The sequence below is a fragment of the Onychostruthus taczanowskii genome, unplaced genomic scaffold, assembly GCF_017590055.1.
Source record: "Onychostruthus taczanowskii isolate IOZ18803 unplaced genomic scaffold, ASM1759005v1 scaffold9, whole genome shotgun sequence".
In the NCBI taxonomy this organism is placed as follows: Eukaryota; Metazoa; Chordata; class Aves; order Passeriformes; family Passeridae; genus Onychostruthus; species Onychostruthus taczanowskii.
This window is the reverse complement of record NW_024506993.1, coordinates 9,991,480-10,010,222: the sequence shown is the minus strand read 5'-3', so window position 1 is coordinate 10,010,222 and position 18,743 is coordinate 9,991,480. Positions and strand designations below refer to the sequence as shown.

General features: G+C 42.0%; 1 protein-coding gene across 1 annotated transcript in view; it reads right to left on the bottom strand.

Moving 5' to 3' along the window:
• Window positions 1–1,307: 1,307 nt before the first annotated feature.
• UROC1 (urocanate hydratase 1) overlaps window positions 1,308–18,743 on the bottom strand; it is a 37,249-nt gene continuing 19,813 nt past the window's right edge. The window contains exons 12-20 of the mRNA XM_041425870.1: window positions 18,410–18,507; window positions 18,088–18,160; window positions 16,870–16,991; window positions 12,306–12,376; window positions 11,280–11,378; window positions 10,752–10,851; window positions 7,487–7,568; window positions 2,239–2,338; window positions 1,308–1,643 (exon numbers count right to left, since the gene is read on the bottom strand). Coding sequence (XP_041281804.1) covers window positions 1,503–1,643; window positions 2,239–2,338; window positions 7,487–7,568; window positions 10,752–10,851; window positions 11,280–11,378; window positions 12,306–12,376; window positions 16,870–16,991; window positions 18,088–18,160; window positions 18,410–18,507 — 886 coding nt within the window. The 3' untranslated portion in view covers window positions 1,308–1,502. The remainder of the gene's footprint in view (window positions 1,644–2,238; window positions 2,339–7,486; window positions 7,569–10,751; window positions 10,852–11,279; window positions 11,379–12,305; window positions 12,377–16,869; window positions 16,992–18,087; window positions 18,161–18,409; window positions 18,508–18,743) is intronic.

Sequence of the window (18,743 nt, the reverse complement as noted above, 5' to 3'; positions counted from 1 at the left end):
AGATCATTCCTCCTTTCTGAGCATCAAACCTCCTGCAGCAGTGTGAACTCGGCCAGGCTCACTCAGCTCCAGGGGGGCTGGAGCTGTGGGTACACCCAGAGCTCCACTGCCTGTAGGTCTTCCCTGTCCTTGGTGGCCCCAGCCATCCCGATCTCCCTGTGGAGGTCTTTGCACTACCTTCCTTCATGTTCCTAGGGAAAGATGGGTCTGCACCCGAGTTTATTGCTTAACACAAAGGTGCATCCCTGGCTGAAGGATGTCAGCAAGCTCTTGCCTCCATCTTATTACAAAAATAAGGTTCCTTTTGTGCCTGGAATGTAAAGGTGAACATGCTGGCAGGTACCCCAGTACTGAATAATACAAAGGTGAAGATTTTGTGATAAATATTTCTTCAACATCTTGTCTATGGGACATTTTCAACTCAGAATTAAGATAAGTCTATGGAAAAGCTCTATATTCCTTAGTACACGAAAAGCCAGTGTATTTTCTGGTTGTTTGTCTTGACAAAGCAAGAACCACCAGTGTTTTTGGGCTATGAAGATTAGAGTGGTTTCACACAATACCAATACCCTAACTTTGGACCTAGTCCACTGTGATTATTAATAAGGTAATGCGTAACATATGTCAAAGCAAAGGCTGTCAAATCTGCCTGACAACTGCTCCCATCTCAATCATATGAATTGGCAATGTGGGCGGGTTTTTCCATAATGTAAAGCAATTCCTATCAACTGCAGATTGCACTTCACAGAAGGCTCAGTTTCAAGCAGATGCCAGACTCTCACTGTTCATCTGGAGAGAGACACAGTATGTGAACAGAGTAAAGAACTCATGATTCCGAATAAACACTTCCCCTTTTCTTAGCAGCAGAGGCAGTGCAGAACTGCAGAGTGCTGACCTGTGGGTACCGTGGGCTCTAGCAGGGGTAGACTTTCACAGTCCTGAGACTGCAGCTCATCACATCCTCTCTGCAGCAGCACGGGCAGGTTTATGTGTGTTACACCCCTTTCCATTCCAAGAGGTGATGGACACAGTGCCAGGAGGTTGAGTGACATTCCAGAGCAAGTCCACTGGGGGAAGGGACTGCTGCTGCTGTGTCCATGTCAGAAGGAAGCCCGTGTGCTGTGCAAGGACCATGCTTAGCATGAGACAGGACAGCTAAGAATTACTTTTGTACACACATTAGTTTATATTTTGTGACTGTTTGGTTGTTGGGGGATTTTTTTCCATTTAATTTTCAGGGGAAAAATTCCCATTCCTTTCCCATCATGAACAGTTCATTATTGCAAACATTGTTCCAAATAAGTTGGTGAAAAGACTGTTCCTGGTGGACCTGTCACAAACACAAACAGATTTGCCCCATTAATAAGTTAGAGAGGGAAAAAAACAACTCACATGGAACAGACATTTGCAAGGCTTTTATCATTTGGCCAGAGAGCAAAACAGGATATCAAGGAAGCAACTTCAAATATATCTGCAGGAGCAGCTTTGCACTTGGAGTACCACTAATGTTTTACGGCTTGCTCCAAGATGTTCTCATCCACCACCTTGTGAGGCAGAGTCACCCTCAGTGTGCCATTTTCCTTCATTGCTTGGCAGATGGTTTCATAAGCAAAGGCATTGCCCGACCAGCAGCGCCTGGCGACCTGTCAGACAACAGAATGGAGGGGTGAAAAATCAGACATTTCTCTTGCCGCACCCACCTTGCACCATATTTGCGCAAAAACTGGCGCGCAACTCGTGGCAATCTTTCAACCCTCCGCCAGTTTTTAGTTTCCCTTCTGATTTTGCAAGTAATTTTTGTAATAATTCATTTTTATGAGGAGTATTTGGGTAGATGTGGTACTTTTCCGTGCATAACATTGGAGAGATAAACACTGGTAGAGCCAGGTACTGTGTAAACTTACAAAATTCCCTCACCAAAAATAATTGTGCACTCCATCCCAGCCCTGTAAAACTAGCACTAGCTTTGGATAACAGTATCATTTAAGGAGTCAATGCTTTTGTAGTGGGATAAATAGTTTAAAAGGAAAATGTCACTTCAATTCATTTTCAACTATAAAATCAAAGAGCCAAATTTCCTGCCAGCATGTAAGGATGAAATTCTACCGACAGCTAGAGAAATCATAAATTGCTTTTCCATCAGCAAAACTCTGTGTTTTGATCTGTGTACAACCAAGATTCCCCAAATAATAATAAAAAAAATTAATATTAAAGTACACATATACAAGTTTTGCTTACTCCATTGGAAACATCCCAGCTGAGCATCATCTTAGCTCGTTCTTCAGCTTCCTTGGACCCATCCAAAACCAGGCCAAATCCCCCATTGATCACTTCACCCCTAAAAAATATGTAAGAGAATCAAATAAAAATAATTCAAACCAATATCACAAAATTTACAGAATTTGTTCAGTTGTACTGCAAGAAGAGGGATGACAATACAGAATTTATTCTGAATAAGAGACTATCAGTGACATTTTGCACTTAGGATAAAAGAAAAAGAGTGTTTAGCAGTCAAAGGCCTAATTTCCTAACCTGCAGCAAACCTAGTCCACCTTTCTTGTAATGCCCAGCTGGGAGTCAGGACCTGCTCCCAGCAGAGATATCAAAAGTTAAGCTTGCTTTGTATCTCCTGAGTCCTGCACTGTGTACTGGCTCTAAAAACAGGTGGACAAAGGTTAGCAGATCTGATGGGCCAGAGATTTACCTGTCTCAGGGTGTTTTTAAAGATTCAGCTGTCATGTGTGCTGCAGTACAGCTGCCATCTAGGCAGGATTGTGAGGGTGACAGTGTGCTTACAGCAGCAGGCAGATGGATCTATTTATATTCTCTTGGGACAAATGACAGAGCATAAGCATTTTATTAAAAAAGTGTTAACCACCACTTAATGCACATCTGCCTCAATCATTTCCAAAACCCTCATTCATTTTGTATGAGATACAAAGATGTTTAAAGACATCAGTGCCAACTTTTCAGGAAGCAGACTTATTGGCAGAAGAAGAACAGAAATATGTTAAAACGAACAGATTATTCTTGGGAGAAACAACAGTCTGGTTTTAAAGGACAGGGAAAACACGTAGAGCAAAACATCTTGTCTGACTTGAGAATCTGGCCTGCTCCAGCTCCCATTCCATGGCCTATGGTGAATAGTGGTGAATGCAGCTGGGAGATTAATCTTGCTGTAAATCTGTGAGAGTTCTGGCATTAGAGCTCAGCATCAGCCATACCTGAGGGACAGGGCATATCACACAACAGTCCACAGTATGAGACACTAATGGAAATCCCTGGAGGCAGGATTTTGTCCTCTGAGTTTTATAGTTAATATAAGTTTACAAAATTTACATAGAACAACATCAGACATGTTCATTAATCAGATAGAAGTTGAGAGTCTTCCAGTCCAGGAAGGATTTTTTTCTTAATGTGTATTTTCTAGCAGTAATTTGAGCTTCTGAGGAAATAGGGAATTGAGGCTAAACTAGAGCCTCAGAAACCTGAGATCTACTTCCTGAAACTAGAGCTCACGTTTTCTCAGCTTCAATGGAACATTGTTACTCATGTGATGTTAATTGCCTTTCTACTACTACTCACATACAGTACCTGTGTGTTAAGTAGGACCCTATGACAGGGCTCAGCAAGGAACTCATGGCTCCAGATCTCACCATCATCACATCAAATTCACTCTCTGAATTCCCTCCACTTTTCCATTATCAGATATGTCACTATTGTGAATGCATTTTCTGTGAAAGGCAGAGTTGTCATGAAAGTGACAGTTCTCACAGCAGAACATCACTGAATGAATTAGGCTTTTTAACTGGAAAATTTGAAACAAAGTCATATTTTCAACTGAGATGTTTGAATATTGTAAGATGTGACTCTTCAAAATAAAATTATTCTCTTTGTTTGAGATTGTCAACTCTTTTCAGCCTGAAATTTAATTCCCAGGATGTTTTTACTGTGTGAAGTCTTTCACCAGTTCTGCTCTTAGTCTCATCTGGGGATGAATGCAAACAGCCAAACATCTGTATTTCTTGCAAATTCTACTTTTTGAATAGCTCATGTTGTTACTGTCCTCTCCAAAAGAGGGGACCAGACTGGGTGGCAACAAATGTAATTGTGCCAGGTCCAGTTAGTCCACCATGTTCTGCTGCTCCTGTTCCAAAGAACAGAGAGTAGTGCCCTGTTCTTTGGCCTCTGTACACAGGAGCAGCAGAACATGGTGGACCTGGCACAGGTCGCGTACTTTACTGTCAGAATCCAAAGCCACAGAAGCCCAGACCTCTGGGCCAGTGTTTTATAAAGACATTCCATATAGGAAGATGAAGTTTCTTCAGTGGCAAAAATTCCCTGTCCACAGTATGCCAAAAAGCATCCTTCGAATCTTAAGCATGAACAAGGAGCATCTGATCTACTTACACTTGGTAAATTTAAAGCCTTTCCATTGATTTCCATGGAGTTACTCCAGTGCAAATCAGAATCACTCACCAGGGTCTGTTCTACTGCCTAAAACTACTCCTACATTAAATGCCAATGTTTGTAATGATGGATTTTCTAGAAAAACTTCTCTCTGCCTTCATTAGCATTGGGTCACATTTTCAGGTAATTAAAGAAACATGTGGCATTTTGACCTAAGCTACCTCCTATAATTTCCAGATGTCTCCTCCTAAGATGATCAAAGGAAACAAGGCCTCTCTCACAATCAAGATGTCACACTGTCGACAGTGCAGATGGATTCTTAAATTGCTTCTGCCTTTTTGTTACTACAGGTTATCCAGGCTCTGTGCTAATATACATTCTGCTGCAGACAAACGGGCAGCAGAAATGAATAACAATCATTTGCTGTAATCATAGTCAAGACTATGTTAATCTTAAGTCTCTCCCAGAGTACATGTGATGCAGATTCCAGCTAAATAAATATTAATCCTGCCTTTCTTGTTTGTCCCACAAGGCTGTAACAGAAAATAAAGCATGTAGAAGGCACTTGTGCAGTCTCAACAGGAAGACACAGCAGATCTGCCAGCAGTTCCAGGCAAGCCCAGCCTCTGCAGGAAGAACTGGCAGCTAAACACAGTGCAATTATCCATTTCTGAATTCCCAGGGCAGAACCTTGCCAAAGACAAGGATTTCACTCTAATCACATGTATTCTTGTTTGTAAATATATATAACTTTCACTTTCACATCTCCAAATCAGCTGATGACAAAAAGAGTTTATCAAAGATGTAGAGATTTTTTTTATGGCAAAGTCAGGTGGATTTTTAGTGCTCCAGAAAAAAAGCAAAACAGGGTCAAAAACTTAAAAGCATCTATCTTTTCCAGACAAAGAAAGCAATTTTTACTGGCTGGGGATTGTTTTTCTTCTTTTGCCACCTTTAAATTACTCCTCTGTCTCCTCAGAAGGCAAAGGGGTGCAGCCTTTCCCCTGCCAGGGTGGTGCCACCTCGGTTAAGCCAAGCAGAGCCACCTGCCTGGCCTGGCTTTGGGGCTCTCCGGGCCAGGGCACTTAGAGACACGACAAGGTCACCACAGCTGAGCCTCAGCATGGGGGCTGCTGGAGGCTCTGCAGACACACATCTAATTTTCAGGCCCTGCATTCTTCACTGAGGCACAGTAATTTAATCACAGAGGGCTATGCTGCTCCAAGAACAAGGCAAGCAGATACTGTTCTGCCATCACAAGCCCCCAAGCAGCCGTAGGAAATGACAAAAAAGGAGAACCAAACCCTGTTTTTCCAGAAATATTTTGATTTCAGTGAATAGCCACACTCTAATTTTCTGATGCATTACATAAATTACAGCATGAATCTGCTCTGCCTTGTGGCAAAGTTTTTTTTTAATGATGTAACTCCAGTTACAAAACAGCTAAAACAGTAACTGAAGCAGTAAACTGACATTGCAGTGTGGTCAGGGCCAGTTTTCTAGAGCTAAGGGCAGTCTCACCATTGAGCCAAGCTGTCTTTGAATGGCAGAGAGGGCTAAAAGTGTCCTGGAAGGATCAGCCTTAGAGAGACCAGAAAGGAATAGGATCATTTGTATCCTTTGAATTAAGCATTTTCAAGGCACAGAACATTTGTGGCATAAGCAATTATTTTAGCAATTCTAGTAATTATAATTATCACAAAAATATCCCAAATACTTTGCACAACATGTTGGGAAAAGTGATTTTCTTTGCTTGTATTTCATAAGCAGATATTTTAAAAGGTTAAACTCAGCTGAGGAAATTAAGATGGAACTTGTCTGTTGCTACCTCTGGAGCCTCAGACTGAGATGACCAGAGTAGGGAGACATTCTGGTAGGTGTTTGCCATTCATAATTATGGAAATTGTGAATGAAATCCTGGCTGTGGGTCCTTATCACTGAAATCAGCAGAGGCAAATCTTCACTCCATGTGCTTAAGTCCTCAGAAAGTTTTCTTTTCCCGTGGTTCAGTTTTGTTCTCCTGCACCCTTCTATGCAGAAGTTATGTCACAGAAATCTAAGGAATTAAGAGTACAGCAAGGGAGTTCTTCAGCTGACCTGAAGGGATATTTTCTAGATTCAGCTCATCCAGATGAATAACAATTAATTATAAAATGTCTCTGAGGATAACATCTGCTACAAGTTCTTTGGCTTGCTGTTTTTGGCATATTCCAGCACTGTTTGGAACAGGGAAGTTTGAGGGTTCACCACAGTATTTAACAGAGGGTTGCTGATACCACCAAATGAAGACATGACTGTAAAATGGGAGAGGCTTGGCTGGAATATGCTGGAAAGTACAAGCCAGAACTGAAGACTGCAGTGTGGCCAGGCTTTCCCACTTCCTGCAGCTCTGCCAATCCAGGCAGCCTTTCAGTGGCAGATGGAGATTAGTTTCCATCTCCATATAGCTTATTTCTTTCACTCTGCTTTTCAGTCTAGGCAATTCTCTTAGTACTGCATGTCAAGTGAAGGAGGTGTTTAGTTCAGTCCTTACTTGGCTGTGGTCTTTAATGCTATCCAGGCATGAGCTGGGAGAGAAAGTTTGGGGGATTTTCTGGTACCTGAGCTGGTTTGTCTCAACAACCCCTCATGCACTGCAGCACAGGAGCATTTCTATTGGGGTCCTAAGGTCACAGGTTTAAATACAGCTTGAGAGGAGACCTGAACATAATCCATCCACTGACACTCTGGCTGTCCATGTGTGAAGACAATGCTGGAAGCAGGTTCTGTTCAAAAAGAGCAGCAGACTATCCTTGTTCATCAAATTAAGTTCTTCAAACTGTGCTGTGGCCAGTGTTCAAAACACTTCTTCTGGACATATAAGCATTAATTAGAAAAAGAGTCACACATCTGCATACTTTGCTTTATAATTTGTCCTTTCAGTCCTTGATTCCAAACCCATCCTTCCCACCATCACAACACAGTTCTCCTCTGGTACTGCACATCTTTTCAGCAGTTCTGTCTCTCCTCCCTGCACACACACAGCAGTAGGAGCAGGATTCAGAGCCCAGCTTTAGGAACACAAACAAGCTCTCACCAGCCAACTCCGCCCCCGTTGTGCAGCGCGACCCAGGTGGCTCCTCTGAACGAGTCTCCCACGAAGTTCTGCACTGCCATGTCTGGGAGGAGAGCACAGGTGTTACTACTCATGGAGCACACTCATTTTTGTGTTGTGCTGCTCCCTCCTTCCACCAACACCTTCACTGGGCTGTGGGAAGGCAGAGTTGGAGGCAGGTTTCAGTCACAGCTTCTCCCACAGACACACACTTCTGGTATTTGCAGGGACCCTCATGGCAGGAAGGAATGACGAATCTGACTCCATGTTCTCAGAAGGCTAATTTATTATTTTATGATACTGTATTATATTAAAGAATACTAAACTAAACTATGCTAAAGAATACAGAAAGGATAATTACAGAATGCTAAAAAGATAATAATGAAAACTCATTACTCTCTCCAGAGTCCCGACACAGCTTGGCACTGGTTGGTCATTGAGTCAAAATAATTCACAGCAGAATCCAATGAAACAATCACCTGTGCGAAAACAATCTCTAACCACATTCCAGAGGAGCAAAACACAGGAGAAGCAAATTAGATAATTGTTTTCCTTTTTCTCTGAGGCTTCTCAGCTTCCCAAGAGAAAAATCCTGGGTGAAGGGATGTTTCACAAAATGTGAATGTGACACACACTGAACATCTCAGTCCTGGGAGGAACAGGCAAGAGAGATTTGTCTCCCACTCTACCCTAACTTTGGAGGAAACAAATGCCTGTTTTACACTGAGGGTTCTGAGGCTGCTGGTGATTCCTGCATTTGTGCTCCAACACAGGAGCTGAAGGACCTGCCACTCTTCAGCTCTGAGATACTTCTTCAGGGTGGAGAGAAATACAATGCACTCCTCTGGGGTACCTCAGTCATGGAAGAACTGGCTGGACACATCCATGTGTGTGGATTCGAAATGGGCAGGACACCAGAACACTACACACCTTGCAGTTCTCTGAAGTTTGAAATATTTTCAGATCAGAGTGCAGAGTTACTTTAGCCCTGTGCAGAAAACCATCTTAAAGCTAAGGAGTTGCATTGTGGGGACAAAGTTGGGATGAAAATTATATCCACCCCAATTCTCTGAACATGTGGGACTTTTACCCTGAACAGAAACTGCTGAAAGCACTAAGAAGGTTTGTCTAGAAAAAACCGCAAAGAATTATAGTTTAGCAAATATAATTTGATTAATGCATGGTTTCCACTGAATTGTTCACTAGAATTTTGTATACTCACTGCAGTTTGTGCTAAAGTGTATACCCAGAGATGTGGAAAGAGGTGCAGACAGGGGATAAGAGTAAAATTTACTGAAAACATCCAGATTTAATTCAGGAAAATTTTGGTACATAATTTGCCATATCTTTAACAGGAAAAATAAGAGAAAAACAATTATATGCCCACCAGCCACACCTGCAGACCCAGAGTTATGTGTCTGATGGAAAAATGAGTTGACTTGAGTGCTAATCTATGTTAAACCCTTTCAAAAGCTCCATTATGGCACCTTTTATCTGACATTATGTCACTTTAAGAATGCAATTATCATAATTACAGTGCTGTAGAGACTGAATAGGAGAGATCTGAATCACCATCTTCTATAATGTACAGATTTTCTCCTCAGCCACTGGCCTGATAAGAGTGGAGCTTGGACAAGGAGCGAACTAACAATGCAATAACTTGCTGCTCCTTGGCTTTGATGAAGGTCATTGGCTGCAAATGTCTGTGCTGAAATACACTTCCAGAGCAGCAATGACCCATCAGGTGAGGCACTTTAAAACAAAATGAGACAAACAAACATTCTGGAAATATCCTGTGTGTTAAAGAGGAGCGAATTTCACTGGAACCAGCTCAAAAGTTGTGTTAGAACAAGAGGATAGGCAGGAGAGAGAAGACTAAGATGTTCTTTTATTGCCTCCAGAGGCTCATCTGGTAAAACAGATTTTAGGCCTGGTTCTAAAGGCAGTGATATCAGTGGCCAACAGGCTTTAGATAAGCCCTTGAAGAAGGCAAATGGATCACATAAATCACAAAATGCAAAGAAAACCACAAAGCATGATAAGCAATGGGGCTTAGCAAGCCTTGTTTCTTCTGAGGGCATTGCCTGATGATTACTTGTGTTGCTAGGATGGAGACATTACTTTGAATTTCTGTTCCATGTGCAGCTGCACCATTTTCTCTCAGCTTGTCAGAAACAAACATTATTCAAGACATCTGTCTATTTGCTCTATTAGAACTAGGCAACATGCTCAAAAAGTGTTGAAGTGGCACTGATGGACACAGTTAAAAGCCTCATTTCACCAGGAAATCCAGTTAACAGGGAACTTTTCTCCTTGAAATTGAGCCATAATTTGGTTCTATTATGAATTCCCATAATGGAAGTAATTCAATATGCTCAGCTTCTTCTATCATAATTTCTCCTTCTACAGCAGCAGATCTTCCAATCTCACACCTCTTTGTGATTATCAGACAGAGAAACACCACGGGGCTAAAGCTATTACCCTAATTTCCACTTTACAGATGGAAAATTGAGGAAAATTTAGGGTTAAAAAGTGCTTAATGCTTTATCCATTTTTTCAGGTCTCCAACCAGATATTTCTTGGCTTTATTTCTCTAAAAGATGGCTTCACAAACCAAAAAGTAGAGTCTGGTTAGCTCAGGTCATTTGTGCAGATTTAAAGGCTCCTTTTGTAGAGCAAATCAACATTACTTGCCCACAGTCACACTTTAAGTGAGCAGCAAGGCCTGGCTTTTATTCTTTTGCCTTTACTATCAATATTTCCTCATGACCAGAAAAGTTCCTTTCAGAAACTCCAGACTGTTTTCTTGAGTCCTCGGGCTGTGGAATGAAAACAGCTGTGAACATCTTCGCTTTAAGCAAAATATTGTTATAGACCTGATTTGATCTTGTGGATTCCAAGGAAATATGGCTGTAATCAGACCACCTGTTTGAAACAGCGAGATTCCAAATTAAAATCAAACAGAAGATGCAGTCCTCTGAGACTCCTCTCCATTTGCATTCAGATACAGCTGATGCATTTTCATGGAATTTCCAGCAGTGTTCAGGACCTCTCCTATGTAACCAGCTCCACATTCATGTGTGTATTTTTAAACCCCACAAAGCTTCTCAGGAAATCTGATTAATTGGGATTAAAGGGTGTTTTTTAAACACAAACATTTAAAAAATGTTGCATAAAAAAAGTTCTTTCTGTTTTAAAGCCATTTCCTTGCTGGCCCAGGCAGAGAAGCCTCAGCTGTTCCACTGACCTGCACAAAAGGCTGATCCATCATAAATGTTGGATGTTTCCCTGAAAGGGCTGTCAGTCCCACTCACATCGTGGTGATCTCTGCTGAGGACCACTGGAGCCTGGAAAAAGCCAAGGACAAGACAGGGGAATCCTTCAGACTGACGCTGCTACTGAGGACCATTGTCTGCTCAATTCACTTCTGTCTTAAGTCTTAACATTTGAGGCCCTACTAAGGAGTTACAATCCCTGCTTTGTGCTCTCTGCAGATCACAGAATGATGTGTTGTGATTGTAGGTGCCCAAATAGAAAATGGGACAGTCTCATCATAAAACAAACTTTCAGAGAGTTTCTAAAGCCACCTCTCTCCTGTGACAGAGCACAATCCTGGTGGCAGGCAGAGGGGTCTGAGCTCTAACACAAACTGGCCCCATGTAAATGACAGGCACTTCTGCTCTCACTGCTTGAAGCTTTCTCCTTTCCCACCTGCCTCCCCAGTCTCAGATATTAAACACAATTAGCAGAGCATATCAAGACAAAAGAGGCAAACCTTAATCTTTCCTTCAGAAATGGCTCGATTAATAGCCACAGCTATAGACACACGACCCTTCTGATCAGAGTATAAGATTCGGGCTTGAGAGCCAACGACCTGGAAAAGAAAAATGACAGAGGGATAAGGTTCTCTGCCACTGGCTTATCTTCAGGTCCCAGATGAATGGAGTCACAGGAGTGACCCCTTTCCTTCCACAGAAGAAAGTGCAGATTATTTCTTCACCAACATCCAGCTTCCAGAAAAAAAAAAAAAAATTAAATCCTTCTTTGAACTTAGTTTTATCTTCACTCACACAATCCATGAGATGCATTTCTGTATTCAGCTGCTACTGTCCAGTAAATTCCACTTTTTAACTTAACCTGATTGCTAGGCTCTAATCCCCCTATCAACAAATCCCTTACCAACAGCTGAGAAGCAGAGGTTTGGAACTGGTGACGGTGGGCTGGAAAAGAAGAGAAATGTAGCAAAGAACATCTGTCCTGCACAGCTCTGCTGTGCTTCCAGATTAGGAGAGCACAGATGAGCTCTACAGCATCCCTGGCTGGCTTCACAGGGAGAGCCAGCCTGAAAAGGGAAACAAAGGATGATCCACTGGTGTCCTGCTTCCCACAGGGCAGAAGGATGGCAGCTCCTCAGCCCTATCTCCTGCTCTGGAAAGGGTTCTGGGAACAGCACCTGTGAGGAGCTGGGTCCACAGTAATGCCAAGAGGAATATTTTGAATAGCACTGTGAAAGAAAGGTGGTTACAACTGAGGTGGAGAGTGAATCACAGATATGTTTCACTCCACATACAAGAGTAAATATTGCTGGATTATTTTAACATTTCTGATGAGGAAGTGAAGGGGAAGAGCTGCTTCAGCTCGACCTAAAATTCTGCTGTGAAGAGAAGGGTTTCAATTGTCAGCCCCAAGAGCTACAGACTGTGTTTCCATTCCTGTCCATTCCTGCTTTTCACCCCAGCATTCAAGAACTGCATTCAGGACCAGGAGCAGCCACATCTGCTGCAGGAGGTTGTGCACTTACCAAGCTGTGCCTGCCAGCTTCCCGAATCCAGCGGATGTTGTCATGGTACTGCTGCTTCACAGATGTGCTCACTTGTGAGGGAAAACAAGAAAAAATACAGCTTGAAAATTAATGCAATATGTTCTAAACTTACTTTAATTCATCTGGCAGCACTGGGAAGTCACATTCTACTCTCAGATACAAGCATGCATATAGGAAATGCTGTATAAAGTTCTCTGTGCAGCTGATGCAGCAACTGCATCATGTATTTAGAGAAAGGTACAAAATGCCACTCAGGGGACAGCTGGAATGGTAATTCCCATTTGGATCTTCAGCAAACTAAATTAAAACGAAATATGGTTTACATGTACTGTCCATTTTTGGTCACCTGTTTTACTGCCAACCTATTATTAATCTTTGCTAAATTAGTAATTTCATCAAACTCCATGACATTGGGTACTGTAATCCAGTCTTGTACCACATAGTGAATAACTCCTTTGAGGCAGCCAGCAGAAATTCTCAAAAGCAGCTCACAACACACACTTGAGGATAAGGTACACCAATGGACACCATAGATGGGATGCAGATATACAGCACACCAGTTATTCTGTACAATGTGGTCCTTGGATGTTTTTGTACTAAGATAAAACTGAGGTCTTTTATCCAACGAAGAGGGTTGTTGCCTCACATTTCTATGGAACAAAAACTGCACAGGAAAATTTATAATGCAGTGGTTACTTTATACATAAATCACCCTACTCCTCGTTTAGATGTATATGTTACTTAAGAAGACAATTAAATATAATGTTAGCATTCTCCAGCTTCTCTTTCATTTATATCTGTCTCATTCCATTTCAATCAGCCAACTAAAAAGGAACAAGAATATATTTCAAGTGAAGGACAGTGAAATATGGCACATATCAGTCACATGGTGACCTCAGCACAATCTGCTGCCTCCAAAGGCACAGCACCATCTGTAGTGAGTCACAAAAGGGATAAGGGGTAAGTAATGGGACAGAGGTGTTTTCTGTCCTCATTTAGGAGGTTTTACAGCTCAGACAGGGTTGCAGTACGTGAAGAAGTTATTGTCTGTAAGCTCTTTCTCTGTGGGCTGAGCTGTGTCACATTACCTTGCCCTGAGAGTCACACTCAGCTGCCAGAGCCCAGCTGGCCTGTGACAGCAGTGACCTGCTCATGCACTGCAGCTTCAAGGAATCATCCCTGCAGGTGCCAAGGCAGGATGTTCTCTGTTACTTTCCAGCTCTCACCCCTTTTCATGGCAAATTATAACGTACAGAAAACTTTTGTTTCAAAGTCAAGCTGGAGAAACTGCACACTGCTAACTTGAAATTGTCCCTGAGAAGAGCCCTTGGAATACTGCTGCTGCTCTAGGCAGTATGGCAGCAGTTATGCAGGGTAAAACTAGAAAAAGGAAAGAGGAAACTGTAAGAAGCTCACATTGACCCTGTGTTAAACACATTGTTTAAGGGAAATGAAAAATATGCTCATTCCTGCAGAGGCAGGCCTTCCATACCAAGAGCTTTAATGATCCTAAAGAGACCTGTCAGTGCTCGAGGGGCTGGCTTCAAGTGATAGCTTCTAAACTGTGCAGCACGGATTAACGTGTCAGCACTTCACTTTGCAGGGAGTGAAAGATGAAACAGCTGCTAGTGCTGTCCTAATAGGATTGTGCTGCCACTCAGCAGCTTTAAGGAAGCAGCCTCTGGAAGGTAATGGGCACTGTTCACTTAGGTTACTGTAGATATGTAATGGCAGTTCATTGGAATATCTAAAAAAAACCCAACAAAACAAAACTGAAACAACAGAGAATGGGTTCCTGTCTATCACTTTTATAAGCCCTATCAGAAAACACAGCATATTTTATACTTCACAGTGCACAGACTCACAGAAAAGATCTTACAGAGGAAAAGATCTACAGAAGAGAAGCCAGACAAGAATACTGGCTACAAGGACCTATCTCAACACAGCACATCTGTCTCTTCCAGCCAGCTCCAATGAACAGTTGGATTTCATCAGTTATCCCTGGGGAAGTGAGAAATACTCCCTTTTATTTAATTTCCTGCAATTGGAAAAAAAATCTCACCAATTTTTTTTTTAGAAAAACTTTATAATAACTCCATCTATCTCATTTGCTAAACTGCTGCCTCCACTTTCCCATCCCAACAGGAATGTGTTTTGAAGTCAGGCAAGCAACTGTATTGCTTCTGGTATTTTACAGGCCCTTGTACACACCTAGGGTTTAAAATATATTGAAAAGCATTGTGTACCAGAGAAATTGTCCCAAGGAACACAGAGACTGGCCCCCTTAGAGAGATTTACATTCTTATGCATCAGCTCAGCCTTCAAACTACCACAGAGGTCCTAAATCCAAGTTACACCCCAATCATCACTGCTGCATCTCTCATGCAATGCCCTCCTAAAAGTTCAGGTAGCTTAGAAGTAGAAGCAGATAATAAAATGACAAGTTTCACAAACTCTGAAAGAAATTCATCTCCACAAAAGAAGAAGAATGGTTAACAGTGGACTTAAGGCCAAGTTAAAAGTTTTGACTTGGAATGCAACAGAGTTCAGCTTTGTGCAGTTTTCACTCAGATTTTAGAACAGATTATTTCATAAATTTCAAAGGTAGGCTCAGATTTCAGATATGTGTATGTGTGAAGCTATCCAGACCCTAAAATATGGTCCAAATCCAGGCCTCATATAAAGTCAACTGCAAGTGGATTATTCAAAAATATATATGCAGGAATGGCTGCTTATTTTCTGATCAAATTCTGTTTTTCTTTCTCTATGAATCAAATTCCCATTTTCCTGTCAAATTTAACAACTACAGCCAAATTTAACAACTATAGCCTTGAATAATAGCCTTGCCTTTAAACCTGTTTTCACCTGTTGGGATTTTTTATATGTAATTTTTTTTTCATTTAAATTAAGAATATACAAATAATAGTTCAATGATTTTTGTTTGTGCAAGAGACTTCTCTCCCCAGCTTTACATTACATCTATATAAACACCCACATACTCCTGTACACAGAGTAGCTGATTCATTTCCCAGTCTTGCAATGCAAACCATCCAAAGGTCACACAATGGTTCAGTGTTGAGAGAAGATTTGTGGAATCTGCAGTACATGGCAGAAAAATTACTGCAGATTTCTGGACAGATCCAGCAGTACAGCAATGGATTTCATCCTCTCTTCAACAAAGCCAAGGGAACCAGGCTTAAAAACATGGAAGTTTCAATACCCACAGAACAGAGCAGGCACTTCTGTGTTATTGCAATGTGCTGCTTCTTCATGAAACACAACTCATGCTCTGGTGCTATTTCTTTAAAATGACTCCTAAGGAAAGATCAGGAAAATAGACAGAACCAAGGACCTTGCAAGGTCAGACCCACTGTAAAAATAATTCACCTCTTGGGAGGAAAAGGAGGCTGGACACCAGCCTGACATCATAGGAAGACAAGAGTAGTTTTATTCCAAATGAACATGGTGTATCCTTTACAAAAATACCACCCAGGGTTCTCCCAGTGCTGATTGTTCCTGAACAACAGGACAGCATTCAAAATTTTTGCATTTCTATTTGTATTTCAATGTCTTTGATGAAGAAAGCAACAAATATTTCAATATTACCAGGGAAAAAAATACTATGCTTTTGTTCTCAAAATGTGGGTTTCTGGTCCATTTCCTTTTGATCTGGAAGAATTCCTCAGAAATCAAGGGTTACTTTGTTGATTCTGGAAAGCACAAACTTGGTGCTCAGAACAGACAAGCTGAGGACTTCAGTGCTTGGGGACAGTGACAAGGCTTTGAGCCTGCTGTCTGGTAACTGCAAAGGTAGACAAAGAAAGGGAAAGGGGTAGGGCCTTCCTCTCCATCCTGGGACACCAGGATTAATGTTTGCAGACACAAAATTAGCTTTGTCTCACTTCCTGTTCATAAGCAGGGGAGATCAGTAATTAGCTCAGTTTCAGGGATGTGGAAGAGTGCAATTCCTAGGTCCTAGAGAAGCATACAGAGCCATGCAGGTGTTCCACACTGGTTCCACCAGTCAGTAGAAATAGCTGTCAATCTATTAACAAATGATAAAAAAGATCTCAAAATTGTAGTCACAAAAAAATGACACTGGATGGAGCACCACACCCAGGAAACCTGGGTTTCCGGTCACTGATTTCCTTGCTAACCTCTCGAAAGCCTCCCTAGATTTCCATGCTTCATTTGCCTGTGAGACAGGGGTAAAGCAATTTGACTCCTTAAATTACTCTTGGAGACCTGATGGTGACAGAAACTGATTGCCTGAAAGTTTCAAGGTAAAAAAGTTTAAAAACACTTGTAACAAATAGAAAAGCTCTTAGCCCGAATTTCTTTGGGATCAACATCCCTGCTGGTTTTATATTTTACCTACAGGCTACACTCCTAATAGGAGTTTGGACAACAGCAAGACTTCCTGTGTAGAAGGAACCTGGAAGACCCTGCTTTCCATGTTTTCAGCCAAAAGATAACACACATTTCAACTCTGGGTTTCTTTTTCTCTCCAAACCCCCGGGAGGGGGTGTGGGATGATGCTCACCTCCCTGGCGGATGGAGTCCTCCAGCACTGACATGGCAATGGAGTCAGTTGTAGCAAGGTCCCGTGGGTCACCTGAGGTACAAACCCAGCGGAATGGCCCAAATCCCAGGGAAAAAATGTCCCTGGGAAGAGAACATGTTTCATTAAGAGATAGTTGAAATTCTTTCCTTATTTATCCTGGCTGCTAGCAGTGCTTTTTCTTTCATTAGCTGGGGACAGAAGAATTTGAAACATTTTCAGTGCACTAATCTAAACAGAAGCATCAAGGACCATTAACTAAGAAATTAAACAGTGCTGTTTCATGCAGCCATCCATTGGTATATAAAAGTATAGTCAGGCCAGAATTCTGATAGTCATGCTGGACAGTTCAATCAAGTGCATTATCACATGAATTACAGTTTTTCTTCTGTTTCATCAAATACACTCTCCCTGCTGCCTGGTCTTTGTGTCCTTAACCCAGGCTAACCCGGGGTGCATCTGCACTGTCAGACAAGGGCAGGTTCTGACCGAGTGCCTGAGTCCAGACTCATTTGCTGTCCACATTGTTTACATACAATAGTGGGACACGCTTCACTTGAGGGCCGGAAGAAGAGATTTAATCTGGTTGGGGCCTTACTCTGTGTCCAGGCTCTTGTTCACATGGCATGGGCAAGCTAAGCATGAGTCAGAGGAAAATGAGTTATAAATCCAGCCCCTCAACAGATCTCCTGAGCTCAGCTGTTTCTGCAAGCAGCATGTACAGTATGGGCAAGAGGCACAGCTGGTGACAGGCAGAAGAGCGTCCTGCTCCCATCATACTTTTAACTTCAGGGCACATACAAGGCTTGGATGATTTGGAATTGATCTCTGCTGCTCTGAAGAGACAAGCCCTCAGCTTTTAGCACCTAGAAGTGAAATTGCCTCTAGTCACAGTCTGAGGCTGTGACCTGGCTCTTCTTGAGCAGAACTGCTTAAGGAAAAATCATTCAAGGACAAAATGCAGTTACTCATGTAAAGGAGTGAAGAGTGATGATTTTACAATGGCTACCCTGCACTAACTCTAGCATAACACTTGTGAGAGCAGTTTTCCTACTGATCATTAATCATAGCAGATCACTGTCAGTCTGCACTAATCAGTTAGTAGTACTAATCTGTACTACTAACTCTGTAGTACTCTCCCTCTGAACAGAGGGAATCACAAGGTACTTGACAGCATATTCCCAACTCTGCCCAACATACCCCATGATGTGCTGAACATAGGAAGGATATCGAAATTCTGTCTTATTTCCTCCTTTTTTTGCAACATCAGCACCTATAAAAGAATTTTAATAGTCAGTCACTTGATGGAGGAAAACTATAAAATGCAAAGTCAGACTGCACACAAGATCCCATGAAAGTTGTATCTCAGCCAGGGAGGGCCACGGATCTCAAAGGACAAGAGAGAAAGAAGGACTAAAGATTAGAATTACAGTGGCCAATCCTATCCTAGTTAGCATGCACAGCTGGGAAGATGCATGCAGGACTGTCCTCAATTCCACCTACAACTCCAGGATCTACTCACCAGCTCTCTGAGCTTCCAAGAGAAAAGCATTGCCATAATCCCAGAAAAACATGCCCTTATCAGCTAGTTTGTTAATAGCAGCCACATGCCTCTTCAGACTGAAATAAAGAAGGAAACAATTATTCTTGATGAAATATGAAAAAGGATATTATCATTAACTAACGAAAGGCATGGGAGTAGGAGGAGACAGAGGGAATGGAAAGACCCCAGACACACTCAGACATAAACCCACGAGACATAAATTGAGATGCTTTTTGTCTCTATAGCACCTGTTATCCCCAAAGCCTGAAGTGATTTACAGTCATTGAGGAAACTTCACTAAATAGCAAAGAGG